The sequence below is a fragment of the Leucopleurus acutus genome (genome assembly GCF_964270905.1).
Source record: "Leucopleurus acutus genome assembly, chromosome: 3".
Lineage (NCBI taxonomy): Eukaryota > Metazoa > Chordata > Mammalia > Artiodactyla > Delphinidae > Leucopleurus > Leucopleurus acutus.
In genome coordinates this window covers 112,296,915-112,316,456 of record NC_139145.1, presented here as the reverse complement: position 1 = coordinate 112,316,456, position 19,542 = coordinate 112,296,915, and the positions used below count along the sequence as shown (strand labels likewise).

The following is a 19,542-nucleotide window of genomic DNA, read 5'->3' as shown; positions in this document are numbered from 1 at the left end:
GTAATACCGTAAGACACATTGGTACCATGGCGTTTTGCTACACACATGTTTTGATGCCATGTATATAAAGCCATCCACCCACCTGTCTAGAGATTAAATTTCATCTAGACTGCTTGGTATGTGTATGGTTTCTATTTTTACATTCAACTTTTAAATTCATATACATTGATTTTGGAATATGGTGTAAGTAGGGACACATCTTTGTTTGTTGTCGTTTTTTTTTTTTTTTCCTGAAAGAACCAATTAGCTACCATCTTTTTTTATTGATTGATCATTCAGCCTTCCCTCCTGTTTTGAAATCTCACCTTAGAATGTCTTTCCCCAAAGCATTCTACAATTCCTGCAGTTCCCAGTGAGACCACTCTGTTACTGTACTATTTCTAGAAAGCACTTAAGTATACATAAACTGTTTCATTAAAATCTTAGCCAGTGCTTGCTTGTTTTTCTAACTCTTGAATCAAAGATACCCCCCCCCCCAGATATTTGCCTTATCAGAGCTATTTTATTATCAGCGAAAGATATGTTCTTTTTGTCAGTTCACAACCTGTCAGGAATAAAATCAAACATTGTTAAGTGAGAATCAAACATTATGGTTCTGAAGAATTCAGAGTGGTTGCAGATTTAGGAAAGTTTAATATTCTTGCTTTGTGGTAGGGAACATATTAGTAAAGTAAACATTGAAAATTGAGGTAAATAACAGGATTTAAACTTTGAAAAAGTAACCAGAATGCTCCTGAGTTAGCAGCATTTCAGAAATTATGTTTTGTAGTTATCAATTTTAAAGGAGACGGAATCGACAGCACTATCACCTCCATCATAGATGTAGTTAATTACAGTTTCTAAATGCCACTGATTAGTGGAGCAGTTCTCCTAAGGTGCCACCACTCTTTGGAAGTTGAGGAGGTGGGCATTATACTCCATTGCTCCTGCCCAGTACGTGGCTCCAGCCACAGGATAGTTAAGGCTCGGTTTTACCATGAGCTTTTCCAGAAATAAGAGACATATTATGCTGCTGTAGGTCACATGTGAACTGTTGTAGAAAAACTAAATTGATGAAGGTATTTTGCTGAGAAAATAGTCACCAGCGTCCACAAAGCTGGCTAGTGGGTCAGAGTCTGAATTCTAGGTTTTGCTGCAAACTACATGACCTGGAGTGCAAATACTTAATTTTTCCCCCCAGATTTTTTTTTTACATCTCCCAAATGTGTTCTGTAAACCATTATTGTCAGAAGGTGCTCCAGAAGTTTCAAGGGTCCATGGTTAAATGAGTTAGAAATGCTGTGTACTAGATCAGGTGTAAGAAATGCACAATATGTAGTAGAATATTAAAGGCTCTAAGAAGTCTTACAGGAAAGAGCCCTTACAACTTTTGAACCTGTTTCTTGACATCTCTAAGAACACTGTTCCATGAAGTCCACTTTAGGAACCTGTATTAGGTGTCTGAGGTTATTTAAACCTCCATAATTCTAGTTCTAGTAAAAAAAAAAAAAAAAAAAAAAGAAAAGTTTTATTTCAACATGGTACTTTAATTTGTAATATCGGTGTGGAATCTTCTTCAGGAAACACTGGAAAAAGCCTTTGATTGTACAGCATCCTAGTACTCAAGGATTTTGCACACAGTGATACAGAGAAGCGTTGTTTTCCCCTGTGAGTACTAAAACCTTGATTTGAAATGATTGGTCAGAAAGAGGCTGAGTCAGAGGTTTCCCTGCTTTTCAAGAGCTCTGTCCAGTACCTCAGGTTCTACCCAGAATGTTTCTATAAGGTGCCATTTGATGTTAGACACTCTTTATATCCAACATATTTTCTTTTAATACAATTTCAGCTGTTACTGGCTCAAAGTACATAGACCCCTGTAGGGATCTTTTATAGTTATTGCTCAGAAAATAATGTCTGGCTTCCTAATAATGAAGTTCAGAGGAAAATCAGGATTTTGTCATCTTGTTTGTAGGATGGGGGCTGCAGATAACATATGTAAAGGACAGAGTACATTTATGGAAGAACTGGCTGACACAGCAGAAATAATAAGAAAAGCAACATCACAGTCTTTGGTTATCTTGGATGAATTGGGAAGAGGGACAAGCACCCATGATGGAATCGCCATTGCTTATGCTACACTTGAGCATTTTATTAGAGATGTAAGTATCTTGCATACCTTTTTGTACAGGAATGGTGCATACTATACAGATTGTTTTCCTGACCTCAGTTTCAAAATATTCAATATTATCCTGCAGTTGATCCTGTTCCTGCAATTGATCATTCAAATGCTATATATGGAACTCAGGTAGATTGGCCCTAAGTAACGTTTGTAGTTCTTTGATGTGTCTTGCTTTCTTTTGCTGAGGCAGAATAAACCTGGTCAGTAGGAGAAAGGCCTCCTTGGCAATATTTCCACCTAGACCTGTATCTTACTCTCCTTGGCAAACTAAATCAAGAGCAGGGCCCATCACCTGCAACCCAATCCTTGAGAAAAGAACCAAATAAGAGATAGTGCCATTTTTGCCCTGTGAAATACTTTTTTCAACAATATCCTAGAAGGTCTCCTTATAAGACCTTTGATCTGATCTTTCGGTGTCTCTATCTTAGTAACACCTTCAGTGCATGTGTCTTTTTTTTTTTTTAGAGTTCATTTCTTTTTTTTTGTGGCTGCATTGGGTCTTTGTTGCTGTGTGTGGGCTTTCTCTAGTTGTGGCGAGCGGGGGCTACTCTCTTGCAGTGCGTGGACGTCTCATTGCGGTGGCTTCTCTTGTTGCGGAGCACAGGCTTTAGGTGCGCGGGCTTCAGTAGTTGTGGCTCGCGGACTCTGGAGCGCAGGCTCAGTAGTTGAGGTGCACGGGCTTGGTTGCTCCACGGCACGTGGGATCTTCCCGACCAGGGATCAAACCCATGTCCCCTGCATTGGCAGGTGGATTCTTAACCACTGCGCCACCAGGGAAGTCCCAGAGTTCGTTTCTAAGCATCTGAATGTGAACTTTTGTTTGTGTCAAACTTTGCACCTCCGTCATCTCCATCAAACTGTCCCCTTTATTAACTGTCTCTGGTTTTGTTCATTTTGATCTCTCCTTTTTTCCTCTCACCTTAGCACCTGCCCCTGAACCTTGTCTCTTCTTTGGTTTTTCTTTTTCTATTTTGTTCTCTACTTTTTAACTTTTCTTTGTCTCTGTGTCTTCCTTCCATTTTCATTGCTTTCTTCCTAAATAGCCAATAAAAGCACATTTTTGCTCGTATTTCTTTGCAAAAATAAAATCCCCTTTTCTTTCAAGTTTTGTGGCCCTCAGTTTTTTGTTTAAACGTTTAGTTAGCTTACATAGTTAATGATGACGTATTTTCTGTTTTAAAATAAATACTTTTTACTTTTAAAGAAATTCTGTATTTTCAAAAAGATATAGCTCAGGAACTTTTCTTTAATCATTGTAGAAACTACAGGTTCAGTATAGTTCTATATCTGCCCCCAAAACACACTTTTTAAACATTCATTTAAGAATACTACTCATGCAAGAGGGAGGAGATATGGGAATATATGTATATGTATAGCTGATTCACTTTGTTATAAAGCAGAAACTAACACACCATTGTAAAGCAATTATACTCCAATAAAGATGTTAAAAAAAAAAAGGATACTACTCAGCTGTAAAAAAAAATGGAATTTTGCCATTTGCAGCAACATGGATGGGCATTATGCTAAGTGAAATAGGTCAGACAGAGAAAGACAAATACTGTATGATATCACTTATGTGGAATCAAAAAATACAACAAAGTAGTGAATATAACAAAAAAGAAGCAGACTCACATATACAGAGAGCAAACTAGTGGGGAGAAGGAAGCAGGGAGGGGCTTTTTAGGGGTAAGGGGAGAAAGGGTTATTATGGGGATATATGAAATCATGTGTGTGACACTTCAGAAAATTGTAAAGCACTACAGAATTTAAAGAATCTTTCATTTAATAAAAACTAGATTAATTAAGACATTCCTTTGTTTTGAGCCTTCAGGAACAAATTATGACAGAGCTGAATTTGTCAACTTCGAGTTTCCTTTAATTGTATCTACGCTATAGCAGTGTATCAGTTACTATGACTGCATAACAAAATACCCTGAAACTTGGTGGCTTAAAACAACAATAATCATTTATTGTCTCTCAGAGTATCTGGAGGTGAGAAATTTGGGAGCAGCCTGGCTGGGTGGTTTTGGCCCAGGGCCTCTTCTGAGGTTGCAGTCAAGTTGTCACCCAGGGCTACAGGATCCTCTTCCAACGTGGCTCACGCACGTGGCTGGCAAGTTGGTGCTGGCGATTGGCCAGGCCCTCAGTTTCTTTCGCTGTGGGCCTCTCCATGGGCTGCTTGAGTATCCTTACAGAGTGGCATCTGGCTTCCCCCAGAGGAGGCATTCCAAGAGGCCAAGGTAGAAGCAGCAGTGCATTTTATTTTGCCATCATGTTGTTGAGTACACAGGGCCAGCCCTGATCAGTGTGGAAGAGACCACTCAAGAGCATGAGCATTGGGAAGCGAAGATCTCTGGGGCCATGTTGGAGGCTGGCTGCCAAAAGCAGTTTGTCACAATTTCAAAGAGTCATTTAAGAACCTTCAGGAACAAATTAGGACAGAATTGAATTTGTCACTTATGTTTTCATTGCTTCTGTAGCAGTTTTTGGATATTTTAAATGTTGATGAAGAAAGTGTTAGTTTTAGATAAAGTTTACCTTGGAGTTAAGTCTTTGAAGAGGATTCTTCAGGAACAAGAGTCCCTAACTTTTTTATGGATGAAAATCTTTATTTTTCATGATGTCTTTTGATTGCTGGGATGGGGAAGAGAGGAAAAGGAGGAGTCAGGGAGGCTACGTGTTGCTGCTGCAGGGTGAAAATGGCCTTGAGGGGGGCAGTGGTGTAACCCAAACCCTTAGGTCTTCCAGCTAGAAATGCCCGTCAGCTCAGGGAAGGGACACTGGGGAGACAGCTGGTCCTAAGATATTTCAGGGCAGATTTTAAGAGCAACTTGTCAAAGAAATTCTGCCTTAATAGGTTTATTTGTAATTGTTTTTAGAGAAAAGACATATGTTCTGACTTTTAATAAGGCGAATAGCAGATGAATCAAAACTGGAGTTCTTCAATTTGATTACCCTCTGCTGCTAATGTTTAGACCAAGATTTGGTGTTAACTTCCCTTAAGATAGGGATTTCTAGAACACATATAACTGTGCTTTAAAACATTGCTAATTAAGTAATCCACAAGTCTGTATTGATACTAACAACACAAAAATAAATTTTAAAATGGTGAGGGTAGGGAGGAAGAAGGGAAAGCTCGACTTTACAAAATTCCAGCTAATAGAGAAAGCTTTGTTTTGTTTTGTTTTTTTAACATCTTTATTGGGGTATAATTGCTTTACAATGGTGTGTTAGTTTCTGCTTTATAACAAAGTGAATCAGTTATACATATACATATGTTCCCATATCTCTTTCCTCTTGCATCTCCCTCCCTCCCACCCTCCCTATCCCACCCCTCCAGGCGGTCACAAAGCACCTGGCCGATGTCCCTGTGCCATGCGGCTGCTTCCCACTAGCTATCTACCTTACGTTTGTTAGTGTGTATATGTCCATGACTCTCTCTCGCCCTGTCACAGCTCACCCTTCCCCCTCCCCATATCCTCAAGTCCGTTCTCCAGTAGGTCTATGTCTTTATTCCTGTCTTACCCCTAGGTTCTTCATGACATTGTTTTCTCTTCTTAAATTCTGTATATATGTGTTAGCATACAGTATTTGTCTTTTTCTTTCTGACTTACTTCACTCTGTATGACAGACTCTAGGTCTATCCACCTCATTACAAATAGCTCAATTTTGTTTCTTTTTATGGCTGAGTAATATTCCATTGTATATATGTGCCACATCTTCTTTAGCCATTCATCCGATGATGGGCACTTAGGTTGTTTCCATCTCCGGGCTATTGTAAATAGAGCTGCAATGAACATTTTGGTACATGACTCGTTTTGAATTTTGGTTTTCTCAGGTTATAGGCCCAGTAATCGGCATTTATTAACTACCAGAATAATAACTGATTCAGGCAATGATGATCAACAGTAAAACCTTTGGATGAAATATTGTTGGAGAAAATGATATTCACACAGTTTCAAAGTATCACCCCCCCAAGTTATTTATTAATTACAAAGGAGAGAGGTGTCAGTACAGTGAAGGAATCTTCTGGGCACACACTTAAACCAAATAATCAGCTTTAGCATCCCCAATAATAGATCAGACTGACATCATGTACCTCCTGATGTGATATGCTGAAAAGGGTATGTCACCTACGTATATATGTAATATTGCTGGTAATAAGTTTTAATCTGAATTGAATGAGGCAAATCCAAATTGAGGGAGATTATGCAAAACAGCCCTCCTGGAGACTTCAAAAATTTTAAAGACATAGAAGTGAAAAAAGAGAAGTCTGGGAACTGTTCTAGATTAATGGGAACTAAAGAGGCATGACGAAGTGCACCACATGAGTCTTGATTTCTTTTTTTAATATAAAGAAATTTCTGAAGAACATTATTGGGACAGTAAGGGAAGTTCATGGACTATATATTAGTAAATAGTGCTGTATCATTGTTAAACTTCTTGAGTGTAATAATTTTATTCTGGTTATATAGGAGAATGTTTTTGTTCTCAGAAGATAGAATCTTAAGTATTTAGGGACCAAGTGTCATGATGTCTACAATCCTCAAATGGTTCAGGAAAAAAAGTGTGTGTGTGTGTGTGTGTGTGTGTGTGTGTAGAGGGGGAGGGAGGAAGAAAGGGGAAATATGGCAAAATATTAACAAATGGTTGTTTAGATAAAGAATACATGAGTGTTCATTGTACTTGTCTTGAAGCTTTTATGAAGGTTTGAAATTTTTCAAAATAAAGTTGGAGAAAAGTTTAAATTAAAATTTAAAAATAAAATAACTTTCATTGTGTCTCACTGCTTTAGGTGAAATCCTTAACCCTCTTTGTTACCCATTATCCACCAGTCTGTGAATTAGAAAAAAGTTACTCACAACAGGTGGGGAATTATCACATGGGATTCTTGGTCAATGAGGATGAAAGCAAACAGGACCCAGGTATGAATTGTTCTTGCAGTAAGTACAACTAGAATTCTGTTGGTTTTCATAATTTATAACTTGAAGTTCATAGGAGCATGAACTTATTGCTTATTAATCATGAAAGCTGTGAATGTTGATTGTAATTGACATTTGTCCAAATTCATTTTCTCTAAGCTTAGGGTCAGATAGAATTTGCATTTATCCTCACCATGTCTGAATCCTTCTCTGGCCCTCCTTATCTCATTTTTCTACAAGAAGAAGGTGGGGTGAGGGGGTCATTTAGGTTTTATTCTTAGATCCATCTCAGAAAAGATGCCCTAACAGTCAAGTGTATTAGTTATCTTTAAAAATACTCAGTACATTTCCCAGAATATCATTTAGCATTAATAACTTACTAAGAGCAATACTCTATACTGGCCATACATGTTATCTTAATTTGACAAGGAAAGTGAATCTCAGGTAAAGTGGGTTTCCCATGTCAGCCACCTTTGTGGGGGCTGAACTGAGCCTAGAATCCATGTCCTCTGCCTGCAGGTTCTCTTCTGCTCTGCTAGAAATGGTATATGGGAGCTACGGTATTTTTCCTAGCCTTTTGCTTACTACTCATGTCACAGAAATGAAACATTTTGTGAAAAAGTACATCATTAGCCAATAGAAAAAATTCAAGTGCTGTAAGTAATATAGTAGATTTTAGCTTTTTTTTTCCCCCTGTTCAATAATAATTTTTTTTTGTTTTTTTTTGCGGTACACGGGCCTCTCACTGTTGTGGCCTCTCCCGTTGCGGAGCACAGGCTCCGGACGCGCAGGCTCAGCGGCCATGGCTCACAGGCCCAGCTGCTCTGCGGCATGTGGAATCTTCCTGGACCAGGGCACGAACCCGTGTCCCCTGCATCGGCAGGCGGACTCTCAACCACTGTGCCACCAGGGAAGCCCAATAATAATATTTTTAAGCTGGGGGCCAGTGATGGCTTATGCAGTTGGTGTGCTACAATGGAAAATCCATTATCAAAGATACTCCAGAGTCCAAATTTTATTTTGGAAAAGTAATAAGTAAGGATGGACCTGAAAAAGATATCAGGCAACTGGCCCAAATAAAACAAAGCACTGGACCTAAGATAAATGTAATGTTAGGCAGTCCTGGCCTTTCACCACCATGCGGTCTTGAAAAACACATCATAAATTCTCTCATGGAAGCAGTTTTGTATCTATTCATCTGCATCCAAAGTGACAGGAGGAGCTTATAAGCTAAAATCCAATGGGATAAACAAAACAGAGTTCACTAGCAGGGAAGGGTCAGTGGTAAGTGTTTGATGTGAACTGACTACTAACCCAGACCCTTACATCTTAAGTGTTTTGGCATTTTATTTTATTGATTAAGATTTTTATTCATGAACATAATTTTTAAAAACTAAATAAAGCTAAAGACTCATGCTAACAGGCAGTGGTCCCCTGCTTCCATCCTTTTATTACTCCACGGCCCCTCCCCATCCCAGTCCCAAGGCAACTGCTTTTGACTCTTTCATCCATTTCTTCCATAGTTCTAAATACTGTGCTTATTTTCCTATCTCTTAGTTCATCAACCTGACACAATATTTACTGACTTCTGTTAAATGAGGGTCTTCCGCCCTCCCTTCCCCTTCCTCCTGGTATAATAGTTTCACATTTTTTCCGTTTCATTCACATTCATTGTTTTCACTATTACTGCCAGTAGGTATTGCTTACTCATGAGCCAAGTATGTTTTCTTTCTTGTACAACATTTTTCTTGAAGGTAATAATTGTTTTCATTCTTTCATTGTTTTATTTGAGTCTATTGTTGAAAATTCCTGTATCCTCCAATAGCTTTGCAAAACACCTCTCTAGACAGTTTCCCACATGACTGAACCTGTTGGTTCCAGTTTTCCCCACTGGTGTCATTCTTCCTGGAGCCCTTTGTCCTCCTGCTCATCTGAACTGGTTGTTTCCTAGGCCTGCTGCCCAGATGTTGCTGTCATCCTAGGAAGTCTCTTAACCTCTCCTCTGTGCATTGGATTGCACGTAACAGAACACTTGGGCTCACACCAACTCAGACGATGAGGATACATATAATCTCGTATTACAGGAACCTCAGGAAGGGTGGGCTTCAGCTCGTCTTCTATGCAGTTCTCCAGGCTTTGTCTTCCTGCCCTGCTGGTTTCATCATCAGACTAGCAGCAAGATGGCTGCAGCTCTTTTGGGCATCGCATCCAGAATTGACGATGTCGGAAGGAAGAAAAGGGACCAGCTTTTCCTGTGACTCTTTCTTAGGAGCAAGGGAACTTTTTTTAGATACCCACTAGCTTCTCCTCAGTGTCCTATCTTATTTTCAGGATTGAATCACATGATCATTCTTAAACCAATTCCTAGAAGTAAGAATGGAAGGGATAACTTTGATCAGCCTAGACTAATTGGGGTCAACATTTGGAGCTGGATATGAGGACACTGCTCCCTGAGATAAATGGTCAGGGAGTTAATTCCTTTATAAATCAGGGTTTTCTTAGAGGTGGAATAGATTTTGGATAGGCTACTAATAATATCAACTAAAGAAGGTAAAGATTTTGCATGAATGAAAATGTCTCCATACCTTCACACTTGATTTATAATTTAGCTAGGGCTAGAATTTTAGGTTGAAAATAATTTTCACTCAGAAACTTGAAGCATTCCTCCATTGCCTGCTTACTTCCAATATTATCCCTGACTGTATCTATGCTTCATCCTTTACCTCTGACCTAATTCCTCTTCTGTCTAGATTAGAGGCCATTGGTCATCAGTAAAATGCCCCAGTGACCTTCTGGGTGACTTCCAAGATACTATGCTTATCTATTTCCTTTGGTGTGGTAGGTAAAGCAATGGACCAGCAGTAAGAAACCTGTGTTTTAGTCTCTTCCAGTCCATAAGATGTGGGAAAAGTCTCCTAACCTCATCCATCTCTAAATCTTTATGAATCTATCCTAAAAGTGACTTCAGAAACTGTTTGATCAGCACACATCTCTTTAATACCTGTCTAGAGGAGTTTTGCTTTAAAACAGTTTTGCTAAGTTTCCCTGTAGCAAACAGAAACTTGAATGATTACTTTCACTGACTCTAAGCAGTGTCAGATAAGCTTTTCAGTAATACCTGTTTAAGAAATTGGTCATAGCTTACAAGTAGGGTCCTCACTAAGAACTTTTATTTGAAGCTGTAAAGAAATGAGTCATTTTACCATCTGCTCTGCGACCTGGCTCTCTCCACCTCCATGTTTCCTTTGTACACGCACACACGCCTCCCTCTCTCTTTCTCTCTCTCTTCTCCCTCTTCTTCCCTCTCTCTCCCATGGAAGAGTGGTGAAAGATAGTCTTGAAGTAGAAGGTAACTATAAAAATAGCTCCTTCAGGTGATTATGGAAGAGTGGTTACATTATTTACCTTGATGCTGTAAGAACTACCATAATTAGTACCGAAGTAGAGACCAGCATATGATGACAAATTCAGCAGTTGTTTGTACTGAGTTATGTTAATGAGTTTTTTGGGAGCAATATCATATTTTATATAATTTAACTATATTTTATAGCTATATTTAAGAAACATTTTTTAGCTAGCTATATTATATATACTACATCTTATATGTATATAAAGCAAAAAAAAGGAAAAAGCCGTCAGCAAAGCAGTGTTTAAATGAGGGGGTTTTGTGGCATTTAGTAGGCTTTCAGAAAAGGATGGATGGATGGATGGATGGGTGGATGGATGGATGGATGGGTGGATAGAGGGGTAGATGGATGGGTGGATAATGAATGGATAGATGGACTGACAGATGAATTAATCTCTTTTTCAGAAAGGTCAGTGTGGAGGCTAGATTATAGAGGAGAGGCTGGAGGTGGAGAAATCAGTTAGGACTAACCCAGTTGAAGTGATAAAGGCAATACTTGTCTTTGAGATGAAAAGAATTGGCTTTTTTGATACCCCACTGCTGTTCACTTCAGTTTGGGTCTTGTGAGCATTGAAAGGTAACAAAAAACTATCCAGGTTAGCAGGTACTGGTTTCTACATGCTTCTTTCCTAGTCTTTTCCCACCCACTTTGTCACCTGTTCTTTGTGTTCCTTAAGTTTTATTTGGAGGCAAAAGGTATTCTTAGTGCTTTGTAATGTGAGTTTTAGTCTATGTATTCCTGAGAGTGTCAGCCTTCTTTTCACCTCCCACCTCTAGCACCCACCCTTAGAAAGGTATTATTTGTCTGTTGCTGAATTCTTAGAGGAGATTAAAGAAAATTCCATTATCCTTTTTCTCCATTGTGTTCAGTCTTTTGGCTTTTTAGCTGGATAAAAGAATAAAGCATACACATTTATCCAATGAAATAATATATGAGAAAAGCTCCTGATAAACTTATAATAAGTATACTAGGGTCTCAGAAGTCATTGTGAATCTGGTTCATCTTGGACATTTTTGCAATACCGTGCAATTATATTGAATTTTGTAATAAAAGCTGCATAATCCCGAGCTGCTTTAGGTTTATCAAAGATTAAACTGTATGCAGCTGTTGGGGAAGAATTTGTTCTCTACCCTTCTTGGTGCTTTGGCTGGTCTAATAATCAAATTAACATAAGACAGATTAACAGGAGAAAACCAAATTTAATTATATTTAATTATAAGAATATGAGGGCAAGTCAGGCAGTTGAGGCTTCTGTGCCATCCTGAGCTAAGGAATGGGATAGGAGACTGGGCATCAAAGGGGAGGATGGTAATTCACAGGGAAATAAGAAAAACAGATATTTGGGAATTAGATGTTTGTCTTGCCCTATACATAGGTCATTCAGATAAACGTTATCTGTGGTAACAGTCTGTCTCTGAGCCAGGGCGCCCCCTACCTCCATCTAAATTCTTTCAGGCCGTTGAAGGGGGAGCTAAAAAGCCTTTCCTGAGCCTGTGGGGCCTCCCCTGTCTTCAGCCCCAGACACTCTGCACGCCAGAGTGGCACATCTTGGGGAGGCTTGTTCTGAATCCCTTCACCGTCTTGTCTTTGTATTATTGTACTTCATCATATCCCAATTCTTTAGAAGTTTTAACTTCATGTATATGTACTGTGTGGTAGACTGCTTCCCCAGGAAGCAGATTCTGAGGTTTACATGCCAGAGTTTATTGGGGAGTGCTCTCACGATCAACGCTGGGTTACAGTTATAAGGCTTCAGCCCACGCTGCAGAGAGCTCTGACGAGGGTTGGTCCTTCAGAGTTACCTCAACTTCGGGTGAGAGAGCCAGGCCTTATACCTTTTATTAGTTATCTACTGTTGCATAATAAATTATCCCCCAAAACATAGCAGCTTAGCACAGCAAATATTTATTATCTCATAATTTCTGTGGAGCAGGAATCCAGGGGCAGCCCAGCTGAACACCTCTGCCTCACAGTCTCTCACAGGCTACATCATGGTATCGGCCAGGGCAGCAGTCGCTTCAGGGTTTGACTGGGGCAATCCACTTCCCAGCCTACTCACATGCTGTTGGCAGACCTCAGAATAGCCACTTCCAAGTTCACTCACGTGGCTGTTGGTAGGCTTCCAGGCCCTCACTGACTTGTTGGCCAGAGACATCAGTTTCTTTCCATGGGACCTCCATAGGGCAGCCCACAATATGACCACTGGCTTCCCTCAGAGCAGACAAGCCAGAAAGAAAGTGAGAGTGCCCAAGACAGGCCACAGTCTTTCATGATGTAATCTCAAAAGTGACATGCCATAATTTTTGTCATATTCTATTCATTAGAAGCAAGTCCTTTGAACCAGCCCACACTCAAGGAGAGGGAGTGACACAAGGGTTTGAACACTAGGAGGCAGGGAACTTTGGTGGCCATCTTAGAGGCTGCCTGCAAACCCCCATAGCAACCAGTCACTGGACACAGGTTTCCCAAGATGGGACGCGACCTTGGGTGAAGCAGTTCTCTTCAGCTGAGGACGTTCCCAAAGAGAGCACACAGCTGGGCGTTGCAGGCTCAACAGCCTTCCTGACAGTTGGGGCAGTAAACCCTTCAGTCCTGAGTGGGATTTGGGTGGTACCAGACAGCATCCACTTCAATATGTATAGCTCTTAGTTAACTAGGATGTTTAATAAGCCAGAATTTCTCGGTCTTGTTATTTAAACTGTGCAACATGTAATATTTCCTTATCTGTTTTTGTGGTTTTGTTTCTAGCACTCTTAGAAACATCTTTTATATATGTTACTTTACAGAGTGTATTACAAGACTGGTGCATATATTCTTCCACTGGAAAACACTTTTTTTTTTTAAATCTATTTTTAAAGGAGAAATTGTATTGTACCATGTATCAGAATCACTCTTTTTTTGATATAGAAGGTCAGTGGAAATTTTTCAGCAAACAGCATAAAACTAAATACTTCTTAGCTTACAATGAGTAATTGTTAAAAACCATTTTAACTGAGCTAAAAGATAGATTCTAAATGCAAAAGCATTTTCAAAGCAGTATTTACCCTTTTCTAGATATGTAGTATTGATAAAAGGAGCTAACAAGGGATTAGGAACAATGGATTTCTTTTTCAGATTATAAATTTTAATTGAATAAAGTTATAAGAATTTGTATGTTGTCTTCAATCCTCTAATTTCTTTCAACTTTCAAGCATGAAGTTTTCCTTCTCTGTCTCTCTCTCTCTTTTTTAACTCTACTTTTTAGGTGAAGAAGACCAGGTTCCTGATTTTGTCACTTTTCTTTATCAAATAACCAGAGGAGTTGCAGCAAGGAGTTATGGACTCAATGTGGCTAAACTAGCAGATGTTCCTGGAGAAATTTTAAAGAAAGCAGCTAGCAAATCAAAAGAGCTGGAAGGATTAGTAAATATGAAAAGGTCAGAATGATTGTGCTGCATTTTTTGATTTATAATGAAATCTTCCAAGTTGTCCCAGGAAGAGGATTGTCCTGTAAATGAACATCAGAACTTCCTTCAAGTGTCTCTTCAAGTATTGTGAAACATTTAATTACAATAAAATGAAAACAGCTCTTACCAAAGCTCACGTGAATTCACTCATGCCCCTCTAGTCAGGTCTTTATTAAGTTGATAAATTGGTTCTTTTAATCATTTTTCTAAAGAATTAACTCCTTAATATGTACCAACACATTCGTTGCCTAAAATATTCGTTTATGCAAAAAATTACTAATGGAAACCTTAATATATAAAATGTTTAGAGTACTTCTTTTATTCATATATTGCATTCAGATATGCAGTAGTTGCATTCAGAAATGAAGAATTCTGTCAGGACAGGAATGAAAATAATAATATCACATAACTAGGTGATTAGAGTCAGTATCCACACGTCACTTACTTTGTGGATTTGTTTGTGACAAAGTTTTCATTCTAACCGACTTCTCCATCATCTAGGAACGCTTTTGTGAATGCACTCACTTTTTACCCTGGATAGCCAGCAAGTATATAGTCAGTATATATACTAATCTTCATATAAACTTGAGACATACTTTGGAAGGAAGATATTCCTAGGAAAATATCATACTAATAAATAATAAATTATAGCCTTTTTTCCCCAAATATAAGATTATATTATAAAACAACATAAGCTCCTCACCTACCTCCTACCCCACTCCTTCTCTGCTTGGGGAGTCTGATCAGCCTGGGGCAGGACATGATTGCCCTGGTCCATAACCATATGACCAGGAGTGAACAGGCTTTTAGTCCAATAGAACATCTTGGCTGACCACTATACTGTAAGAATATGTTTTAGTTCTGGAAATCATCCCCTATTTAAATATTGAGATATTAACACCTAATATTAGTTAAGCACTTGCCAACTTGTATACTGACGTACAGTTGTGCAACCAACTTCTCTTTCTCCTCTTCCTGCCTCTGTGGTTCTGCCTTGCACTCCACACTTTGCAGTGGTAAATGGTGGTGAACCAGGTCCAAAGTGCTGGAATACTATAAAAGACATGTCGTTTCCTCTGTTGACTTTCTCTTCTGGATCCTTTCCTCAATGCCAAGTTAGAAACAAATGTTATAATCAGTGACCGCTTGTTTCTAGTTATTTGTAACATAATAGATTAACATAAAATTTTTCTAGAGAGAAAAGTAATCATCTGTGAGAGTTTAAAAATAAGCTTAGCCCGTAGTTCTTTGGGCTGATTTAAATCCTCTCTTGTTGTCTTCTTATTTTTCTTTCTCCCTAAAGAAACTAGAATAAAACTTTACTACAAAAGATACATAAGCACGATGGTGATAAAATATGAGAGTTTATACATGTTGCTGCTATATAGCCTATAAAGCAAGAGCAGTGAAATTCACAGGTTATTTATAAATATTTTAACTCTTCCAACTAGTATATGACATTTTGAAATCTAGAAAGTTATCTTAAAAAGACAGAATTATAGAAAGAGGTTGCATTGGGATGGAATCTGATGATTTATCAGGATACACTGCATTTATTGTTTTTCCTTTTCACTAAAAGTGCCTGTCACATCGATTCCATTGGCGAGATCAAAGAAAGCAAACTGAATCCAGTGCATTCATGTGGGTTTGGTAATAGCTAATATTTATTGAATGCTTGCTGTGTGCACCAGCAAGTCTGGGCAGTCAGTCCTTTGCAGCAGCCTAGACACTGTGCCAGTTACTGTTCTTATTGCTTTACATACATTAACTCATTCCTTACGACAGCCTTGTGAGATAGGTACTGCTGTCATCCCCATATTATAGTTGGGGAAAATGAGGCCAGGTGGGGGTAGGAAGCTGACCAGGAAACCAGGGTCACGCAGCTAGTTGGTGCTGGAGCAGTGATTGGAACTCATATACTCCCTCTTCAGACCCTAAGTAGGTCTCTGTTATGTTGGCATTTTACTCTTTCCATAGCCTGCATTATATTATTAAATCAATTTTACTTTTCATCCTGTGAGCACACATAGCCTCTGGCTGAGTTAGAAGAGGGAGGAAGCTGGGCTTTCCCCTCCCCAGAGTCAGAGAGCTGATCAACAGCTTTGGTCTCTTGATTATAATAGCAGCACTGAAAAACTTGTTTCTCAGGAAGGCTGATGCTTCCTGACATAGCTTCCCAACCACAGCTTCCCAATCACCTTGCCTGTGAGTCTAATGTTACAGACTTTTCATAGCTTTCCATGAGATGTACTGGCCTCTAACAATTTCATTTATAAAAGAAATAGTATTTTATTTTCTCTCCAGGAAAAGGCTAAAGTGTTTTGCGAAGTTATGGACGATAAATGATGCAAATGATTTGCAAAAGTGGATGGATGAGTTCAAACTGGAAGAAATTACAGACTTCTCTTCCTGATGAAAATGAAGACTGCGTTTTGGAACCAAAAAATAGAGAATTAAAAATACCAACTGTATAAAACAACTCTCTAGTAACAGCCCATCTTTGTGTGACCTGAGCATAAAATCTGACCGTGGTATATTCCTGTTAGAAACAGGGAGGCCTTCTGTGTAGAAAGTCTGTTTCAGGTTCCTGCCATCCTTTTAAAAGTATAAACACTTTTGAATATTAAGATTTCTATCATGTCATTAGAAAATCTCATGGACGGTAAGATTCAAATAAAATCAGAAACTTCTAAGTAAAACCTGGAGTGGTAGAATATATAGTTCATGAACTTTTAGAGTGATATAAAAATTCAATGCATAATTTTATTTGTTTCAGTTCAGATAATTTGCAACTGGTTGAAATGTCTTGCAGGAATATACATTTTCATTCGAACTAAAATAATTTTATAATGCCGCCAGTTTATTCACCGTAAGCATAAGAATTTTTGAAGAGAAATAGAAGGAATTACCAGGCTTTTAGAAACTAGAGCACAGAAAGAGTAAGGTCATATGAAATTTGAAAAGCTAAATATTGTCATAGTTTTAAGCAATTTGAAGATTGTTGGATTAAATTATTTGTCATTCATTCAAGTAATAAACATTTGATGAATACTTGCTATAATATATGATTTTTTTTCATGTTGAATTTGGGGGTTCTCAACTATTTGGGACATTTGTTACTTTTTAGGTTTAATTGTGGAACCAAGGTTGCTGCTTCTCCCAAGTACACAGAACTGAGCTTTCCCATTTTGGACCTTTCTGCTAATTGATATGGCAAATGTATGGTCTTCCCGGTATTGAACCTTATAGCTATGTTGATTCATAACAATGCTCCCTCCCTGCATGTTTAGGGTGACAGTGCTCAGCTTTGTCCCTGAGCTTTTTATAGCACTTACAACCTGGCTTCTCATATCTATTCTTTTTGTTTCTAAATATATGATCTTGCACAAAGGCTTTCCATCCTGTTTCCCACTCGGTTTTCATTCCTACTCAGTGAAATGCCTTCACTTGATGGCCACATTTCTAATTTCTTCTTTAGATTCTTTCTTTTTTTTTTTTTTTTTTTTTTTTAGCTGCACTGCGCAGCTTGCGGGATCTTAGTTCCCCGACCAGGGATGGAACCTGCGCCCCTTGCAGTGGAAGTGCGGAGTCTTAACCACTGGACCGCCAGGGAAGGTCCCTTTAGATCATTTCTTACAATGGCCCTAACAGTGAGCCCTGGACACAGTCAATTAAGTCTCCCCAAGTTGATGACGAGCGGTTGGTTGCTATACTTCTGGGTCACTCACGCTTTAGCCCTGTGATTCCCGACCTTTATGGAGTTAGAATATGATGTAGTCTGATTCCTCCATCCTTCCAGAAATATTAACATACAGTGAAATTCTCAAACATATCTCCAAATAGAATTAGTTGGGATTTACTCTTTAAATTTTAAAAATAACACTTTTTAAGCAATGTTTCAATACTCCATAAGACCATAAATGTTTTATATTAACAGAGGTAGTGCTGTAACCTTACTGGCAGGCCAGCAGAAAACGGAGATGAATCCAGGAATGTCACGCTCATGCCTGAGGGAGCTGCAGGGACCAGCAATCACAGGTCATATCCAAGTGGATAGTTGGGGCTATCTCTGGCTTGCCCAGGCCAGTGTCAACATTCAAGCAGGTAAGAGTTTCAGGAGCAGTGTGTCCAGGGAGTGACGGTCCACAGTGTCTGGCAAGTGACAATGTGGAATATTACAAGGTAGATTCTCTAACATAAAGCAGGATATCAGCCAGCCAGCCAATTTGCAGGAGGTCAGGCCTGCTCCAAGTTTGGAAGAAGATCAGCATTGCCAAACTGCAATTCTAAGTGAGGCTCCTTCCCAGCCAGGGTGCTGAGGTGTTGAAGGGAAAGTTGTGTCAGAGTCCTAGACATGAAGATTGCACACGTGCCATGGAGATTGGCAGGAAAGGTGCCATTGATTGGGTATGTACTCCAGGTATCACACTTAAGGAGTGCTGCAATTCTAACATTAGATATAATGTCTTTGAGATCCTGATTTGATTTCCTTTAGTTATATACCTGGAAGTGGGATTGCTGGATGATATGGTAGTTCTATTTTTTATTTCTTGAGCAACCTCCATACTGTTTTCCATAATGGCTGTACCAATTTACAGTCTCACCAATAGGGTACAAGGGTTCCCTTTTCTCCTCACATTCACCAACACTTGTTACTGCTTGTCTTTTTGATAATAGCCATCCAAAGGGGTGTGAGCTGATATCTCATTGTGGTTTTATTTGCATTTCTCTGATGATTGTAGTCAGTTTTATAACGTTTTTATCACCCTAAAATCTGTTCTCATTAGCAGTTACTCTCCATTCCTCCCCCAAATCCCCAGTCCTAGACAGTCACTAACCTGCTTTCTGTCTCTATAGATTTGCTATTTTGGACATTTCATATGAATGGAATTATACAATATGTGGTCTTTGGTGTCTGGCTTCTTTCATTTAGCTTACTGTTTTCAAGGTTCATCCATGTTGTAGCAGGTAGCAGTACTTCATTCTTTTTCATTACTGAAAACTATTCCATTATATGTGTATACCACATTTTGTTTATCCGTTCATCAGCTGATACACATTTGGTCTCTCCATTATTTGGCTATTATGAATAGTTCTACTGTGAACATTTATGTACAGATTTTTATGTGGCAAGCCACAAGATTTTTTTTTAAATTTTATTTATTTATTTATGGCTGTGTTGGGTCTTCATTTCTGTGCGAAGGCTTTCTCTAGTTGCGGCAAGTGGGGGCCACTCTTCATCGCGGTGCACGGGGCCTCTCACTATCGCGGCCTCTCTTGTTGCGGAGGAGCACAGGCTCCAGACGCGCAGGCTCAGTAATTGTGGCTCACGGGCCTAGTTGCTCAGCGACATGTGGGATCTTCCCAGACCAAGGCTCGAACCAGTGTCCCCTGCATTGGCAGGCAGATTCGCAACCACTGCGCCACCAGGGAAGCCCCCACAAGGTTCCTTTTAGAGCTCCCCCCCAATAATTCTAAAGTGCAGTCTGGTTTGTGAACCACTAGTCTCATAGATTACAAGTGACTAAACAATACTTTTCATTGGATTGACAGTCATTTGGTTTCTCTCCTCTGCTTAATCTATCATTTAGACAAAGCATGGCATACTG

The 19,542-nt window shown here is 39.1% G+C and overlaps 1 protein-coding gene across 1 annotated transcript in view; it reads left to right on the top strand.

Moving 5' to 3' along the window:
• MSH3 (mutS homolog 3) overlaps positions 1-16,873 on the top strand; it is a 183,914-nt gene extending 167,041 nt beyond the window's left edge. Inside the window, exons 21-24 of the mRNA XM_082836378.1 lie at positions 1,952-2,138; positions 6,954-7,083; positions 13,732-13,903; positions 16,238-16,873. Coding sequence (XP_082692504.1) covers positions 1,952-2,138; positions 6,954-7,083; positions 13,732-13,903; positions 16,238-16,346 — 598 coding nt within the window. The 3' untranslated portion in view covers positions 16,347-16,873. The remainder of the gene's footprint in view (positions 1-1,951; positions 2,139-6,953; positions 7,084-13,731; positions 13,904-16,237) is intronic.
• The last annotated feature ends 2,669 nt before the right edge of the window (positions 16,874-19,542 follow it).